The 19,592-nt window shown below is 45.7% G+C and overlaps 1 protein-coding gene across 1 annotated transcript in view; it reads right to left on the reverse strand.

The window, feature by feature from the left end:
* Positions 1-351: 351 nt before the first annotated feature.
* LOC138448016 (proton channel OTOP2-like) overlaps positions 352-19,592 on the reverse strand; it is a 138,341-nt gene continuing 119,100 nt past the window's right edge. The window contains exon 5 of the mRNA XM_069604548.1: positions 352-5,756. Within this exon, the coding sequence (XP_069460649.1) occupies positions 5,583-5,756 (174 nt within the window). The 3' untranslated portion in view covers positions 352-5,582. The remainder of the gene's footprint in view (positions 5,757-19,592) is intronic.

Genomic DNA, 19,592 nt, shown 5'->3' on the forward strand with positions numbered 1-19,592 from the left:
CTACAAAACCCTTGAAATTCAGCGTATGTTGGAAGTCATAACCAGCTTAACCCAGCGCGTTCCAGTTGAAAAGCCATTAAGCACATACATATTATAAGAGAATTGATTCACAATGATATGCAAATTGACAATATGGGGGACATGGCATTATGTGGGACATCAACTAGAGCGTGCCCAGTTAAGCTGGTCATGACTTCGCACATCTGCTGAATTTCACAGGTTTTGTTGCGTTAAATCTGCACAACTTAACTGCATCTTAACTAACGTTTTTTCAGTGTGTGTGTGTGTATATATATATATATATATACACATGTTGACACGGACACACAAAAAGCGTGCAATACCAAACTTACAAAAAAAAACATTTTTTATTAAAATGCTTGTACAAAACAGAAAAATACAAATCATTTATGTACGACGGCTAATATTCTGGCGTCTGAGACACATGAGCGCACCGTTGGTCGTACAATAGTGAACCCCCGCTGCCCCTCCCCCAGTTGTGCAAACGTCAGTATCAAAGTCAACATTTCTACAAGCAGGCAGTCAGTATATCAGGTACCATCCCCATTCCAGATATTTACAAGCATCTGTGACCCTTTCCTATAGAAGTACAGTGTATTGCATGTCACCCCCCCCCCATTGCCCAAAGGGAAACGTAAAAAAGGGGTAGGAGAGACATAGTGCTCAGAGAAGGGCCTTCATTAGGCCACCGAATTAGATAGATTTCGCTACTGCCCTGTCTAAATCATCATACAGCCATTTTGGTGGGGGCATAGGAATCGTAGCGGCTAGATAAAAAAGTTTAGGCAACAAATTCATTTTCATTGCATTTATCCTTCCAGTAAGTGAGAGCGGTATTGCGTGCCATCTTTCAAGGTCTGAGGTTATTTTCTGCAGCATTGGAGGGTAGTTCAGATCAGTTAGATTGGAGAGGTGCACGCTCATATTCATTCCTAGGTATTTAATGTGTTGCGACTGCAGCCTAAAAGGCGCAACTCCGCCGGGTTCCTATGATATATCTGATCCTAGAGGCACAACGTCTGAGTTGTCCCAGTTAAAACAGTAGCCTGCGACTGGCTCACATTCCAATAATATTGTTTGTATTCTAGGCAGGGATCATGTGTAATTGCTGATATAAAGCAATATATCATCTGCGTAGAGACAGAATCTATGCTCCGCATCCACTTTCACAATCCCAGACCATTACGGACCCAGATGCAGTTTCATGGCCAAAGGTGTGATTGTGAGTACATACAACAGAGGCGACAAAGGGCAGCCTTGTTGCGTGCCAGTGTGCAATGGGAAAGGCTCAGAGGTATGACCATTAGTGACACCAGTGGCGTGGCGTGCTTCGTAGAGAAGGTGGATCATATGTAGAATCCATCCCGAGAAGTCAAATCTCTGGAGAACAGTCAACGTATAGTCCCACTGCACCCTGTTGAAAGACTTCTCGCCATCCAGTGACAGGACTACATCATCTGGTTCAGATGGGCCCTCAATTTTGAATAACAGCAGCCGCAGGTTGTCAGAGGAGTGGCAAGGCAGTATAAAACCCGCCCGGTCCTGGTGTACCAGAGTTGCCATAGGCCTCTAAAGGTATTTTGTGAGGCACTTTGTGAAAATGTTCGCATCTGAGTTTATTATTGATATACGCACTGCATTGCATTGGGCCGCATCCCTTCGTGTGAAATACCACGATACTTGCTATAAGCAAGGTTTTAGGGAGGTGCCCTGCTTCAGTTGCCTCTTTAAACATTTGTCCCAATTTGGGGACAATGATATCACGCAACTGCGTATAAATGTCTATTGGTAGGCCATAAGAGCCAGATGCCTTCCCGCCGTATAGTCCCCTAGCTGCACTTAAAACTTGTTTGCCAGTTCATTCAGCAGATTGAGCTCCTATGGGAACACAGTCGGAAGATGCAATGGGTGCAAGAATTCATGCACTGAACTTATATCCTTATCTGAGGGCGAGGCATATAGACTTATATAATATTCTGCGAACCATCGATTAATGGTTTTATCACCAGCCAATTCATTCCCTGCATTATCCTGTATGGTGTCAATAATCTGCGCCTGGTGCTTTCCACGGAGCGCCAGCAGACGGAGCAGCCGGTCCCCTTCTGTGTATAATGTATGGGCCATTTACTGAATGCTTTCTGAGCCCTCTTTGTAGAGATCTGTGTAAGTTCAGATCTCGTGCGAACAAATCGAGCGTAGACGGTCAGATCCCGTGATACTTTGTTCTCCGTTCATCTACTAATAGTGTTTCAGTGAGCATTTTTCCTATGTTTTCCATGTGTGCAGTTTGAATGCCCACTGTGAAATGCATTGTCCTCGTACATATGCCTTAAATGAGTCCCAACATCGTAGCACGGGAAATTCTTCCGAAAGGTTGTCTCGCCAAAACTCTCCTGCATCATCTGTCAGGTGTTGTACAAAGTCGGAGTGGCTAAGAGCCATCAGGTTGAGGTGCAGGACGGGGTGCATTGTAGTTCATCTGAAAGTGTGAGCTGTAAGAGGACAGGTGCGTCATCCGAAGGTGTCATAGGTGGAATAGTACTGTTCTCAACCATATGCAAGAGATATTGCAGGGACGTAGCCAATAGTCTAGCCGCGAGTAGCTTTGGTGGAGATGTAAGAAAATGTATAGTCCTTGTGCCCGTTATGTGCATGACGTCAGGCGTCAACCAATCAGAGCTCAGGCATCAGTGAGAGGATTGTCAGTGTTTTTTTCGATGGTTGTGGTACAGTGTTCACAACACATAGTCTATCCATCGTCAGATCTAGGGCAACATTGAGGTCACCACCGATTAGCGTCAGATGTCCTAGGAAAGGGGCACAGATGACCAATGTGTGAGTAAAGAAGCCTGGGGTATCCATGGTCAGAGCATATATATTCAAGAGAGTCATATGTTGGTGATATATAGTGCCATGTATTTCATGTAGGCATGAAAGCCTACCCTCTGTCTGTTTTGGTGTCTATATTAGGGATGGCAACCCGTTTGTGCACAAGGATGGATACACCACGTTTCCCGTGAAACAGGGAATGACTCGCCATTCCCACCCACACTCTACCCAGTTTAGCAGATGCAATTGAATTCAGGTGCATTTCCTGTAGGAATAAAACAACCCTGTTAGATCTCTGACATAGTTAAGAAGCCGTTGCCACTTGATACGGTGACCCAGCCCCTGAATATTAAGGGTAATACAGTTAAGCAACACCATTACTCACCAATAAACAGCACAACACCCCAGAAAGGCTATGGAGTGACAGTAACACATTGATATACAACCGTAGGTACAACCCCATCTGATACATAGTCATCATGGTAGGGCAGCAGAATACATCACAACGTATCAAATGTCACATACAGCATGGAAACTTAGCGTGGCATATTAGTTCCCTGCGCTGCCGTATACGGATGAATAGGGAGAGACAAATAGCAATGAATAGTTGTGAGAGATAAGCCAGCCTGTAGGTATTGCACAAGCAAGAAAAACATTCCCCAAAAAAGAAGAAACAAAAATAATAACAACAATGGGCAACAACCCAATTATGGCAAAATTGGGGCCTATAAACATGGTCCCAATATAACTTGAAAGGAGCCAGTGCCATGGATGTGCAATACCAAACTTTAAACATTTATATACATTAGGCAACTTTGTACACCATCTATATATATTTTGATCTCTGTGGCACCACAAAGAGGTATGCCTATTACCACAGTCCATTGATTCCTCTACAACCAACTCAAAATCGCACTACAAAAAAACAGGGAAATGCGTGGAAGTCTTATCTGACAGAGAGGGCCGGAAATACAGCCCAGGGACTGCAAAGAGCGTCTGGGGTGGGATTTAGGAAGGGGGCCAGGTGGTAGGTGGAAAGGAGTACTGGGAGTCGGGGGAGATACTGGAGGCAGGGAAAGAATGAAAGTAATTTGAGGGGGAGATGGTTGTGGAGGAATGAATGGACTGTGGTAATGGGCATACCTCTACGTGGTGCCGCAGAGATCCACACATATATATGATGTACAACGTTGCCCAGTTTATTTATGTAACTTTCTTGGTGATATATATATATATATACACAAACAAAAAATTAGGCAGCCTTGTACAGCATAGTAATATGTTGATGTCTGTGGCACCACGTAGAGGTATGCCTATCACCACAATCTATTCATTCCACCACACCAACTCAAAATCACATTACAAAGTGCAGAGAAAAGCATGGAAACTCTTACCATCTCACACAGAGGACCAGTGAAAAATGAAGCCAAGTGATAGCAAAGCGTGTCAGTGGTTCGGTTTTAGAAGAGGCCCAGGGGGTGGGTGCAGAGGAGTACAGGGAGTGGGGGAGATGCTGGGGGCAGGGAAAGAATGCAAGTAACGTGAAATAAGAGGAGCGCGCCAGCTACCGCTCTTAAACACTAGCTTTGAGACGTGGCTACAAGGGTCTGTTCTATTTGCCAAAACACATACATGTATATGCCATTCACTATACTGTCACTACTGTGGAATGGTGTCACAGATTAGGGACCATGTGCCATGAGATGTATGAACATGTGGATTTCTTTCTGGAATTGTTAATTAAACATACATAAAACATGTGAAATGTAGTGTAATGTAGGTAACCAAGCTCAAAGCTCTTAGCAGATCCCTATGATCGTTTCCAGGGGTTCAGGGTGAGGAGTCTGTGCGGGTGTGCTAATAAAGAGTATGCTTATATTTTGGGACACGTCTCTATAAGACATAGGTGCAATCTATTGCAAGTGGTGCGTTTTCGCAAGTTTGCTAGTCCGAAAGTATATTTTCTTGTGGGTGTGGTAGTAATGGATTGCAGTTTAGGAAAATGGGGATTGTAAGAGCACTTCGAGAGTGTTTTGCAAGAGTTGGTTCCCACCGTATCAGCTGTTGTGTTGGATATATCTCCCCTGGGATCTATGTGACTCTTGCTCTGGATGTCTATGGCATTTAGTTTAATTCGGCAAACTGGGGTCGGCTGCTTTTGAATACTTCAATCCACTCAAAATTGATTGCCAGATAATAGATGATTGATTTGTGGGTGCAAAGCGTGCCTGCTTTCGAGAGGGCTGGGTTAAGAGTAATTAACATATTTACATTAAGGAGGGCTCGTTTTTAAATCATGCTCCATCTCATACCATGAATAAAGTAACATTTTAATAAAAAGTACAAGCAGACAGCATAAACACTCAAACATGACCTAACACACAGAATTTAATGAGTCAAGGCACACTCTGGGCAAGAGGCAGATGTCCCTGGGGCAAGAGGCAAATAACAGTCCAGGTAAAAGTCCAAGCTCTCTCAAGTGAAGAGGCAGAGATTTCTCAGGTGAGGAGGAATGGCTCCCTCGGAGAAGGCGGCAAAGTTCTTGCATAGGCGGTATAACACGTGGGGTCTCGGCAGATCCCTTAGGATAAGATGTTGAAACCTTTGTGGGTTGAGGCAAAGCTCTCACAGGGTAGATGGAAGGTAACAGCACGTTATCCAAGGGCAAGTGAGAAACCTCATCATAGCAGACCTGTCTTGTGGTAGATAGCAGACCTATGTCATGGCAATCATCAGTGCTCTTCATGACAGAGCTCCACCAGGCAAGCGGCGGCATGCATCCGGTAAAAGATCCCAAAGGGGAGGCAGAGGTTGGTTATGAGAACCCAAAGTTCCTGTCCATAAAAGTTCACCTCCAGGTGATCATGAAAACGCAGCCGAACCCCAAAGGCTGGAAGGATCCAGAACTAGAAGACAGAAGAACAATAACTTTTAGAGGGACCATCACATACTTATGGCTAGAACCAACTAGAAGAGCAAATGTTTTGCGAAGTAGATTCAGAGGGTAGTTCAGAAAGGCAAATAAAAGATTCAGAAGAAAAAAAAACATTTTTCTCTGTTTTCATGACCAAAGGCTAGAAAGAAAGACTGCCAAAGTTAAAGCAGCTGGCCACAAAGCTGGACAACACAGACCCAAGACTTGCAGACAGAAAATTGGATTAAGAGCTTTAAAAGACATGCTATGAAGCAGCATAGTGGGACAGTCAGAGACCCCTAGGCTAAAAAGAATAGGAATTAGGATTTTAAGAGGAACTGACCAAAAGGCTGAAAATATATGGCAGAATGACATGCAAAGGCACAGTGACAGGGGAGAGTGATAGATCAAAGCATTGAACAATTTTGAATAAAGGTTTTTGTTGAAAAGGTGTCAAATGTCAAATGTATAGGCTGTAAAGCTCTAGAAAAGAGTCATAGTGACAGCGATCGAATGGGAGTCAACTAACTTTGAGGTATTGTTGGGTCATATCCTCCATACTACAGTGCACACCCCTTTAACATTATAAGGATATACAAGTAGAATGTATGAGGTACATAAAGCAACAGTTTTGGGTTACAACAGTTTGGATTCTCATAAAACAGGGTAACCTCCAATTGCCTGCTCCTCCCCCAGGAATATGTACTGCACCTTCCAGATTCTAGCGTCCCTAGGTGACAATCACACTTCCACAAGAAGTTCAATCATGACTTAATCTGAATTGTCCCTAGTAGTTGTAGGGGTAACTTTTACATCAATGTTAAATTTGACTTTTGGCCCCGCCCCTTTTTCTGCCCCTTCAATATTCAATTAATATACATTTGATATACGTTTTCTGTTAATTTGATAAGGACCCCAGTACTGTTTCATATCAATTTCATTGACATCCACTAATTTTAATATACATGTTATATATATATTTGATATCATTTGTGTCTGAATGTATTAGTCCCCCAAAATGTTTGATATGCATTTTTGTTTAAAACACTAAGACACATAAAATATTTAAATTTATATTGTCTATGATCCCCAAGAATGTTTAATATAGATTTAATAAGAACCCTGACATCTGTTATACACATTTTATATACATTTGATCTGGAACGGATAAGAACACCATGGTAGTACATAAACAGAGGATGCATGTACCCCTATAAATCTGATTGCACCACACACAAAAATACTAGATAAATAAATGGAGGGAGTGGTAAATGGGGGCAGATTATTAAGTGACCTGTGTGTGTGTGTGTGTGTGTGTCCCAAGAGGTGATGTTTGTCCCTGGTGCTGATGCATGCAGTGCAGCAGGGTGGAAGACCTGGCCACATGCACAGAATAGTGGTTTATAACCAGAGCTTGCGCATTCCCTATATACTCAACCTTGGCACCTTAAATACAGCGCCCTCAATACCCAGCGTGGTGAAAGAGGCTACCCCGATTCAGAGAATATAATGGGGGCAGCTGTGGCTTTTGTCCCTGCAGCCTTTTACCATACAATACGCAGTAGTGCAAGAAAAGAATTAGTGGAACTATGATCCCTGCTGGCCTGCCCCCACTCACCACAAACCCCATCGCCATGTACCCTCTCACGCACAATACAACCCCCCCATACAAATACCCTTGCTGTTTAAGGGAACGTTCAATGCAGTGCACTGAAGTGCAAGTTTCAACTTCTTCCAACACTCATTTTAAAACAAAAGCAATCCAGAACGGTTTCTTTTTAAAATAAAAGTATAGGAACAATAAAACCTAATTTAAAGAAGTAGAGCAGCACCGCTCCAGCCCACTTCGAACATTGAGCAAGTATCATGCTGGAATCATCAGCTATGCATTATAGATGGGCAAAACCCCCCCTGCAAAGTACTGAAATGGTATTGACCAGTGCCACATGCACTGCCCTTTTGCCCCCTGGGCTACCAAAACCTGCCTCGTGCGACTGGTCCTGCATTTGTGCCTAGTGGGGCTGTGAGTTGACGGGGCATGAAACAAATTAAGAATTTTTTTTAATGAAACTGAAATCGCTAAAAATGCTAAAATTGTAATGCACCCTCTGAAATGTTTTTTAAAAACTTTATTTTTGGTCTTTAGAACAAGATAACATATAAACCATGCACCGGTCAAGGAAACACTCCCGCAATCCCCGCCCTCCCCCTCACCCTCCCGCCCAGATTTGACAGTTTCTATAACGTCCAAATGCACCCTCTGAAATGTAATGATGCATCCCTGAGCCAGCGTTCAGAAACACTGCATTTCAGCTTGAAATGTGAGTTTCTAAGAAGCTACAGCCCAGGTCCCTCTCACCCACCGACACCCTTTGGCAGCCTCCATGCACTATCTAATACACAGATCTCCTGAGCTCGCTGGGAACACAGTAATTTGTAAGGACAGACATGAGGTGTGGCTGCGCATCCAGACAGCCCGGGCCTGGGCCTTGGTCCCCGGAGGGGAACATATCACTGCAGCAAAGCAGGAATCCGATTGGGTGAAAGGTTATGCGGAACTCAGTGGCTTTTTATCTGCTCCACGCCGCAGACCGCTCTCTCTTAAGCTGTGGAACCGCTACCCTTATGGGACATACACTCTATACAGTAAATACATAAAACAATACACAAAAACTTGTTTTGTGTGGCTTTTTATTAAACATAATACTAATAAAAACATAACTTAGTATTATGGGTATTCCCCAACAAGCAATTGTGCAGTGTTTTCTTAGTTCTGTACTTTTGGACCCATGGGCCAGGAACTGGAAGTTGCCCTTCTTTGCTCACAGGGTGCCCCCAGCGTGAGTTCCCAGGTCGGTGTGTTTGGGACCTGTACATTGGTTGGCAAGCACTCCTGTGCCTGATGGCAGCTTCCTTCGAGGCACATGCCGCCTTCTCTGTTCTTCTGTTCCACGACTTTCTTACAACGACCGTTGTCCTGTGCTTGCCCAAATGTACCTTTTGCAGGGGTAGGTGGGATCCGGGCAAATGAAAAGATGGATCTGCGAGCACAGATTCCTGATGCACTCCGAGCAGAGTGCTCTTTCTGCAAGGCTGCTCCCCCAGCAGTCCTGCTTATATGGGCAAATATGCCCGGGGCCATGCCAGCATATGGCTACTGGCCACCCAAATGGCCGGCCTGTGCCAACAGCCACTTCACACCTATGTGCGTGGCTTCCTGCCTCTCCCCTTTCTTATTGTTACAGTGTTCTCTCCCCCTTTGAAGAGGGGGAGAGACGCTGGGGGTTGCAGTGTTAGCGCCAGCCTCCTAGTAGCACCTTTTGTCGGGTTCTGTGTCACCTCCATGTCAGGTTATTCCTCTGAGCCCTGCATCAGGAGGGCACAGGGGGTTAAGGGGGGAGCATGCATTATGGTTGCCTTTCTCCCACCCCTTCCCTTCTCTGTACCCTGTGCATACATGTCAACATCCCGAAGCACCTGGGAGGGAGATTTCGTCCGCGAAATCCGGAGAAATAGTTTCCCATTGGAATGAATTGGGGCTGGGATTATTTTAGGCGGGAGAACGTGAAAAATAACATTTTTCACAGAAAAATCGGGATTTCCCGCCTAAATCCGGAGGGTTGGCATGCATGCGTGTGGGCAGCTGCCAAGCTTAAGGGCCTGTGCCCTTGAGCTCCATGGGGGTGCCCCCTCATTCCGCGGTACTGGACACTCTCTCTACAGATGGCCAAGGCAGGAATGCGGGTGATGGATCGCTGCTGTTCGCCAGGGGCCCAGACGCGCTGGGGCAGATGTGCTCTCGTAGGAGCCCGGCCACCACTAAAACCAAACAGGTGGCCATTTTCAACTTCCCGAAATGACAGTTCTTTTTTCTCTGTATTTTGTAGTGTACCCACACTGTGTACCCTTGTCTTTGTGAAAGTCTTTGCCGTTTCCGATTAGTGTGGGACCTTTTCCTTGTGTACAGCTATACACCTAGCTCACGGACTAAAATGCACGTTTGCCTGTTCAGTGTATACAAAACAACCGTGTGTCTGATCTTTGCACACAAGCGTTGTTTGTCCGATGTTTGTACAAAGTACAAGGTTTGCCTGATCTTTGTACACAACACACAGGTTTGCCTGATGTTTGTGCACATCACAAAGGTGGGCCTGATCCTAGCACACAAAGCAAGGATGGGTTTCACAACCACAGACTGTGTGCTTACGCAGCGGGTATATTTTGTTCTGGCTAGAGTTTTCTTTTTATGGTTCCGCCGCCTGCTTTCTTTCCTGGAGGAAATGCGGTCCAGTGGCCTGATTTCAGACAATGAAACCAATGAATCGGGGTCTCTGGAGTCCTAATCCAGACTGCCCACTGAACAACATTGCATGATGGCTTGTCTTGGGAACCTTTCCCAGCTGAGCTATACTGGAACTCTTGCTTTAAATGGGACCCAACCCCTACCAGCTGCACTGTTTGACTGGCCAGATATTTGGACTAGGAGCCCCATGATCTCTCACCATCATCTAGGGTGGCTAGGCTTGGTGGGGTCGAGAGACAAAGGTTGCAGACCCTTGCCAGACCTAGAGATGCTAAACAAATGTGTTTTTATGAAGTCCTACTCCACCCCAAATACTCATTTTAAAACCTGTCTAGTGGATGGCTCACAAGGTTCAAGCACTTGCTGAGGTGGTCTGTAAGCACTATGAAATGTGTACATGGTAAGGGCGTTTCTGCCAAATACTCTGGTATGTAACTCGTAGGGCGGACCCACCATGTTATCTGCCCACGCTCCCCATCTGTATTCCTGATAGAACAGTGCTGGGAGTGCCTGGATAATCAGGAGGGCCCCTCCCAAAGCCTGGGACTACACTTCCCAGGCTCCTCCCTCGGGGTGAGGGTGGATAATGGGGTATAGTTTGAGGTTCATGGTACATGACTGAAAGAATGCTTATGCAATGTTACTGCATGCAGTGATTTCTTATGTGAATTCTGGATGAACATACTCGCCCATCGCCCTTAAGGGCCTAAAGGACCATTGCGCGTCCTACGCCTGTCTCGCAGTTCACCTTCACGAACTCTATAGGTCCAGGGGTGCCGTCTATGCTAAGACTGATTTGGAGAAAAAAAACTGCCTAAGTTTAAGTCAGGCCAGACTGCACGAGCCGGAAACGGCCCGTCTTTTTTATTCTCCTCTTGTCACATGGCCACACCATGTGACATTTGCACGAGCCCTGAGAGGGACCATTCTCCCAGGAGGGGTGACACACTAATGCCCAGGACTGTAATAAAACTGTGGGGCGAAATGGACGCAGAGATTGGTCTTGACAATAATTACATGAGGGCAGAAAAAGGAAACAAGGTGTATGCAAATGTAGAAAAGCATGGGGGTTTTGCACAATTTCACCACAAAGGCGGAAACATCTTTTCTAATTCCAACAGATGAAACCGTAACACTTGTAGTGCCTACATCATCCGGAGCGAGGAGAGACAGAAAACAGCACCATCACAGAGGGCAGTTTGGCGGGGGCTTGACTTGCTTCACCAGACATTACCAGGGTGCGATATTGAGATTCGATGAGCAGGAGCTAAAACCAGCTCATGGGTGCGGGGCATCGCCCAGTAGGCAGAAGCAACCGCAGGGGTACCAGGAGCTACCAGAGATGACATTTATATGAACCATCATGTTTACATATGTACTAGATTTGTTCTAATTCTTCTTTAATAACATTCTCAAATACTCAAAGTTAATGTCACATTTACATGTTTGGAAAGCACCAGTTGGCCCCAGGAGCCAAAAGTAGCTCCTGGTAGCTGTTGATGTCAAGCTATCCAGCCTCTACTAGGCTACAAGCAGGAGATAAATAGTTCCCAGCTCCCTCAATTTCCAACCCTGCATTACCCAAGGAAATAAAACGCCCCTCATAATTTCCTTGGTCACTCTTAACTGATTATGGTGGGTTCACATTTTGCAAATGTTTGGAAAGATTCCAAATACAATGGCGCCACTAAGTCACATAGTGGTTGCAGAGGACCGTCTCAGGAGAAGGTTGCTGTGTTGCAAAAAGCGCTTTCTAGTGCCTGAGTTCGAGAGGTCTATTTTGAAAAGCAAGACAAATGGGCTGGGCATGTGTGTTCATAATTTACAGAATTTCTAAAACAACAACACGGCTCCGCTTTTGATCGTGCAGTCTGTGTTAGTTCTCAACAGAGTGAACAAAGGGACACACGGAAGAACCTCCCTATATGTGGGCAAAACATAAGGCATGACCGGCTGCCTAAAATAACTCATTAAAGGTCTTGGGTAGTGAACATGTCTCAGTACCGACAAACCCGCAACATAAGATGTATAGTGACAGTGAATCGGGCACCAGCTCGCACTTTTTGTATTGTATTGTAGTAGTCATTTATATAGCACCTTTGGTGGTGTGACTTTGATGAGGACTCGGTATATAGACGAATTTGTGCTCAGGAGAATGGTGGACTATCTTTTTAATAGCTGAAAGGCCTTCCATGATTTTTGCAACTATAACATTCTTGGAAGACATTTTTGTTTTGCAATAGGAACACTATTGTAATTTTATTTCATTTATAATATAATGAGTTAATATATAAGTTAATTTAATGAGTTACCTTATAATATATAAGTTAATATAATGGATTGGAGAATTGGATTATGTAATGTAAAGTATTAGTAGTTGGAAATGTATCAAATTGATGAAATGTAATGTTATTTTTGGAATTATGAAAGGTTTGTAATAAACCAACCATAACAATTAAAAATAGCACCTTTTCCCATTTGTATGGCCTCAAAGCGTGTTGCGGTAGGAAGGCCATCAGGGATCGTCATCCAGGTATGGGACAGTTTCTAAGAGGAGAATTAAGATGCTTGTTTGCATTTGGCAGCGATTAAGAATTAGGAGGGCTGGCAAGGCTCCACTAATCAGCCCAAGAAGTCAGGCACGTGGGCGGGTTCTCAAGGTGGTCACGACAGAGCACTAGTGCAGGAGACTCTATGGGCCTCATTACATGGTAGGCGGTAAGGGTTAACGGTCACTGGTAAGGGTATCAGTGACCGTTAACCCTTACCGCCTTATTACGAGGTCCCTTTGCGGGTTGGTACTTTAACGCCTGCTTTTAGCAGGTGTTATAAAACAAACCCGCAAAGGGACCTTGGTGCTAATTATGGTACCGCAATTTGCGGTACCATGCTTAGCACCTTCCCCATTCCCATTATGCCCTATGGGGGCAAAAATGGGAATGGGGAAGGGCCTTGGTGAATGGGGAATTACCGCCCCCGCTCACCTTGGAGTAGGGCGGTAATTCCGCCATCCACCAAGGCGGACACAGTAAAATACCGGAGGCAACCATGGCGCTAATAGCGCCATGTTTACCGCCTACCGTGTAATGAGGCCCTATGTGTACTCAGGTTTATGGTCATAATACCGAATTTACAAATCTCGAAAAAAAAAATCTCGAAAAAAAAGGCCGAAAAAAAAGTCGCATTTTTTTTATGACGTTTTTTATTCGAAATGGGGGGCTTCCCCCCCAACCCTCCCTTTTTAAAAAAAAAAAAAAAAAAATGTTTTAAATCCCAGACCCCAAAATAAATATATAATTAAAAAAAGAGAAATTCGACTTTTTTTTTTTTCGAGATTTTTTTTTCGACCTTTTTGTCATTCGAGATTATTTTTTCGATATTTTGACCGACCACCGTGTACTCAGCTAGACCGTATTTATCATAGGATTTCACTGGATTCTAATGACAGAGGTGTTGAGGCAAGTCTGGTGTTTCAGTGTGAAAGTTATGTGACCAGCTAGACTGAATTTGTCATAGTCATAGCTGCCAGGGTGGGATGCTGTGACTGCAACAGGTGGCCACCGAAGTGGTGCATTTATACATACTGTAAACTCGGATGGAGCTTATCTTCGTTGTCACTGTGTCAGATTTATTGGCACTATGGGCAGGCTACCGCTAAGACTGCGGGTGATAGATTAGTTGTCCTAGAGCCTCTTCCAGGTGGGGCAGACATGCTACCATGGAAAAGACGGGCTAATGGGATTCTCTGAGTGGAATAGACTAAGGGCCGATTCATGGAATATTTTCCCGGTACAAATTGAATTTGCACTGCTGAAAAGTGACTTTGCACTGCCGACACAAACCCTGATTCATGGAACCTTGCAAAGTGTATTTTTGCCTTGCAAAGTACGAGCAAATTAATTTTGTACTGCAAACATAACCATGCGCTGACTTTGCCCGGACTTTGCACAGTAAAAATACACTTTGCACGGTTCCATGACTTCGGGTTTATGTCAGCAGTGCAAAGGCACTTTTCAGCAGTGCAAATTCACATTGTACCGGACAAATATTCCATGAATCGGGCCCTAAATGTCCTAGGCAATAGACACAAAATTAAATAGATATATCTACTACTTATCTTTCAAGTTCTCCAGGCGCTAACCAAGGAAGTCTAATACGAGCGACATCAAGGATACCTGCATGTAACTACTGTGCGTTCCAATGACTTACCTTAAGCAGTTATAAATTCAATGGGGGTTACTCACAACTATCTTGGAATGTCACGGGCGATATGAATCTTGTCCGAGTAAAAGTGAACCACGTGTTAACCTGCATATGCTTTCCTCCAATTGCCGTGCCATGCCACCTACATATCAAGGCCCAACACCATGGCTTGTTCCTGCAGGTACTGTAGACGGGCTAAGAGCAAATGGAAAAGTCGAGCACTAAGGACCCGGAGCAGTGGTAAGCCATACTGCTGTGTTAGAGAACAGTAGGGGCACTCTCAACACATCATCTTGGTGCAGCCAGCAGTCTGTACTAAAGGACTTCAAGCGCACATGACCTATTAAACCTTTCCCACCCCCAGAACGTCAATATTAAGTGTTCCATGTTTCATGTCCCCAAATCCCTCTTAGTGAGTCACCATTCTTAACCCTAGAAATCCATCTAAGTGCATTACATTTCCTAACCCCAAAATCCAAGATAGCGCACCTCATTTCCTACCTTCAGTAATCCATCCAATCGAGCTTTCGCAGTGCTTTGGCAAGCCACGTTGATATTAGATAAGACAGGAGCTAGCGGTACAGGCCTTCTAGGTGGCATGGCATGAGTTTGGATGTGACCACGGTGCATATTTCATGACCTGACCGTATGTCCCAAAACTTTCCAGTGGTAACATCAGATTGTCAGATGTTGTATTCCGGTAACCAGAATGCACCAGTCGGAATGGAAGGAGGCCTAGGGATGTTGTGTGATCGTGTGCAAGGCATGGACTTGGGGTTCGGTTTAGCAGGGCGGACCGCCAGAAAAAGCAGCCGGCATTCGCACCAACAAATCTTGTTGATGTTTCGATGAAACTAGGGCTGGTGCTTGTGTGTGAAGAAATGTCATGGGAAAAGAGGACAGGGAGGATTCAGGTAGTGGTGGGGAATAGCCATGTTTTGAGGGCCTTTCTGAATGCGAGGCGGTCGTCAATGCAGTGGATGTGGAGAGGGAGAGAGTTCCAGATAGTAGGAGCTTGAATGGAGAAAGAGGATCCAATCTAGAGGAGTTGCAATGGGGGATAACGAGGAGAAGAGCAGTGCCAGATCTGAGGTTCCTGGTGGAATGAAAGCATATGCGTTTATCCTGGAGGAATTTGGGTCCGGAGTTGTGGAGGGCATGGTGAATAATGCACATGGCTTTAGGTGAGAGGCTGATGAGGAAATAGGCAGCTTCGGTTGGGCTTTGTTGGAGTTTCCTAGATAAAGGCAGTTAGCATAGTCTAGTTAGGAGAGGATGATGGCGTGGATACCAGAGATTGAGTGAGTGTAGGTGAGGTGTGGGAAGATTTCCATGATGATGGATAAGTGGAAGAAGCAAGTTCTGCACACAGAGTTGATGTGTTGAGAGAGGGATAGGGATGATCAGAGGTTTTTCAGAGAAGTCAAAGTTGTCAGGGGGGGGCCAGGGTATTGGTTTATGGAGAAGACCAGTTTCTGTGCATACTAAGATTTCTGTTTTGCCACGGTTGAGGAGGAGTTGGTTGGTCATCATCCAGTGGTCAATATCAGAAAGGCAGGATGAGAGTACCAGGCGGGTAGAACCTGGTGATTCAGGGATTTTGAGAATGATCTGAGTGTATGTCATCTGCGTAGTTATGACAGATGAGGTTATGAGATCGGATGAGTGCAGAGTGGGGGCTACGATAAATATTAAAGAGAAGGCAGGACAAGGATGATCCCCGCTGACCCTCTTTCAGAATTGGATGAGAATTGGATGTGAAAGGGGGGAGGAGCATGATTTTTGCGCGATTTGAGATGAATGAGGAGATCCATGTGAGAGCGGTGCCCTTGATTCCTAAGGAGTGTAGCCTGTCTGAGAGTATGGAGTGGTCTATGGTATTGAAAGCTGCTGATAGGTCGAGAAGGATGAGTGTTGCACAACCTTCCACGTCTGCTGTTCTTTTTAAGTCATCCCACCAGGGAGGACTCAGTTCGTCAGGGTGTCTAAAGCCTGATTGGGCCGGGTCAAGAAGGTTGTTGACTTCTGTGGACAGGCAGAGCTGTTAAAGTACAAAAAAAGAACAAATTAATGCCTATGTTTATTAGCGAATATTGTATTGGCTACATGTGTTGTGTTCCCAGATGTCACATGCACACAGAAAAACTAGGTGTATGATTCATACCGAACATCAAATGAAGAAAAGTCTATACTTTTGCCAGTACCTCCCCACTCACGAGTCTTTTTGGTGTAACATTGCACTTTATGATGGTATTCTGTGATTTGCTCAATGCCAAACAAATTGGTCGATCGGGACGCCTGGATAAGAACCTTGATCTTCTGGTTCTAAAGTCAGCAAATCTGTGTTAGTGTGAATCTGCTTCTTTTACACTCCAATCCTTTTGATTCCAAGTGCATGATATACTGCTGTTCCGATGTACATGCATTCTGAAGCTTGGCAGATAAGTAAACCAGAGTACACAGTGTTAAAATGAAATGGACAAGAACCTCATTTTGGTAAAGTTGGAAAGGTAGGATAATAATCATAGCTCCAGGCTCAAACAGTTACCACTAAACCACACCCTCCTCTCTTGACCATTCTTTCTGGCAAGTTAAATGTCATACATGCCGCTTTTACTCTCTTAAAGCTCCATCCTCTTTTCCCTCTTCTACTTTCCTTGCATTTCCTCCCCTCCCATGTGGTTGGTAGAGCTCAACTGAGGGAAAGTGGAATGTTCATAATGGAGAATACAGGTGGTGGTGTGACCTAATGGGGGCTGGGTGGACGGTGGCATAAGAGGTGGATTGGTGTGAACTGCATCCAGTAAGGTGGTGTGTGCCTGTGGAGGTGTGGCTAGAGATTAGTGCTATGCAAGGGCGGGATTGGGGTGGGTTGAGTGTGGACCTTGCTGTAGAAATGTGGGTGGGGAGCGGGACTGCTTCTGGGTGGGTAGGTAGCTAGAGTGAGTGGATATGCATGCAGGGCTGTGATGCAGTGTGGTAATGTGCCTGTGTGGAGGCGAGGAGCATGGAGGGTGAAGCTACGTCTTTGGGGTTATGGGAGTGAGTGGAGTATCAAAACGTCTGTTGAGGCGGTCGGTGGCTTAAGCATGCAGGTGTGCATGTGCATCCAGTAATGGAGAGCAAGGATATGCTTTTGAGTGGGGATGGAGGGCATGTCTAATAGACAGAGGATGGATTGAATACACGAACGACAATGCCTGAGCTTATCGATTTGCAATTACTACTTATCAAGGATGAAGTCAATATGGACAATCTAGTCTGATCATTTTTATTGCTAATATATATAGCATACATTCAATGTTATTGTTCACCCACTGCCAGTTGATCCTTTCAGCAACCCCCTGCATTCTCATCAACAATGGATTATATGTGATTCAACCGAATCCCATCTGGCCGAATCCCCAACCCTCAAATACAGAGCCACCAAATCCTGCCAACCGAACCTCTGTCCCACCTCCCCACCTGCCAAATCTCTTCTCCTAGAATCCCCTTCCTCTTGGCTTTGCTGTCCTCACTAATGGTGGTTTTCAACCTCCATACTGACTTAACATCCACCACCTCACTCCCATCTGTACCCCAACTCTGAGACCAATCAACCCTAATAGCCACTGACCGTTGCACTCCCCCTATGGGCTCTCCAACCTTACTCAATACCCATTTAACACCATCCATGCACTCCACCCCCAATCTCCTTCTGGCTTGACTTCGTTGCACCTCGTTCCACTTCCTGGCTCCGTGCAGTAAACACACAAAAAAAAAGAAAGCAGTCATGTTTGCTGTGTGTGCCTGTTAGGAATGATTTCTTCTTACAGCACCCTTCACTTTATTTCCACAGACCCCAAACTTTCTTTCCCCTATTTTTAAATCTGACCTGATCTCCTTGCCGTACAGTGATGCCCTCAGCCACACCACACCAGCTCCTGCTCATCCATCACAGCAAAAACATTGCTTCCCTTAGTTTTGCCAGATTGCTATGACCTTTGGTAACCTTCCATCACTGCACAATGCATCTCGCAATGCAGTGCAATGGGACACACCCTCTGCCTTGCCCTAGACTAACACTCAGAGGATCCCCGGGCACTCCAGTTGTGCCTTTAGGTACAAGCTGGCAGCAGCAGCCACTTTTTGCTATTTTGCGGTGTATTTTACTTTAGCTTTATTGCATCTACTGTGCCTGGCCAAGCATGGCCGCGCCACAAGTTACCCTGCCCGTCCCCGGCCATCCCTTCTCGAACACTTCCACCAACCTGTGAGGACAGGAAAATCCCTACAAGGACTTTCAGTGGCCAGGAAAGCTCAGACCCCTCCCGGGCCAATACAGGGGGGGGGGGCTGGGACCATACAGTCACAAGCCACAAACCGGCCCCAGTGTGCCTGAATGGCGTGCATGAGCTGCGCCACTAGCGGTCGCAACTGGACCACCACTGGGGTGCACGTGTAGGCCAGATCCTCGATTGGCTAGTGGGAGTTTCGGCTCTTATGTGCTTTTAGAAAAGTAAGAGGACCCTTGCATCCATTCTTCAGAGATCCTGGAAGAAACCTGAAGGAGTCAAGTATCCTGTCCAGCTGCAAGACGTGTAAGGAGACCATGGATCCTTTGGAAGAGGGGACGGTGATTAACTTATGCCGCTGTCCTGGAAGAGCCCTGTCTTGTAGGTGATCTTCAGAAGTCCTGCGAGGGAGCCTCGACCCCTGGAGTGGAGGGAACATCCACTCTCGACATCAGCCCGGATTCCCACGATGAAGAGCCTCCCGAAGTGCCCCTGGGCGACCCAGTGGCTGCCCAGCTCAGAGTCTGGGCCACTGTGCTGCAGACACCACCGCTCTGCTCTGAGCCCTGGAACCCTGGGGATTGACAGCCTGGACCACATGGCCCCATCTCTGCAAAATGTCATGGTTCTAGGGGACCCGAGATAGGAGGCAAAGTCCGACCACGGCAAGTGTGTCTCCCCGCGTCGCTATGCATGGGTGACCATCGTCCAAAACAACTTTGCTGCATCCAGTCCTCTGCTGAGAGGGGCCCTGCATCAGGTTCTTCTGCATTCTCCATTCTGAAGACCTTTCACCAGAATTTGTCACTGACCAGAGAAGTGCTCAAACCTGCAAATCCTGTGAATCAAGGACCATAGCCGAAGGTAGAAAAACGAACTTGGACCCTCTACAAAAGACCCACCAAGTACCAAGAAGAATTAGAGCACAGAGTCTGCTGCAACAGCACCCACCTGAACCCCTAACTCCCTCCTAAAAGTTTGCTAACTTTTAGCTAGGATAACTTATGATGGATGGCATGTCTTACCAAGTTATCCAGCTCTGGTTTGG

This window comes from Ambystoma mexicanum, chromosome 3q, assembly GCF_040938575.1.
Source record: "Ambystoma mexicanum isolate Mex_15411 chromosome 3q, UKY_AmexF1_1, whole genome shotgun sequence".
NCBI lineage: Eukaryota > Metazoa > Chordata > Amphibia > Caudata > Ambystomatidae > Ambystoma > Ambystoma mexicanum.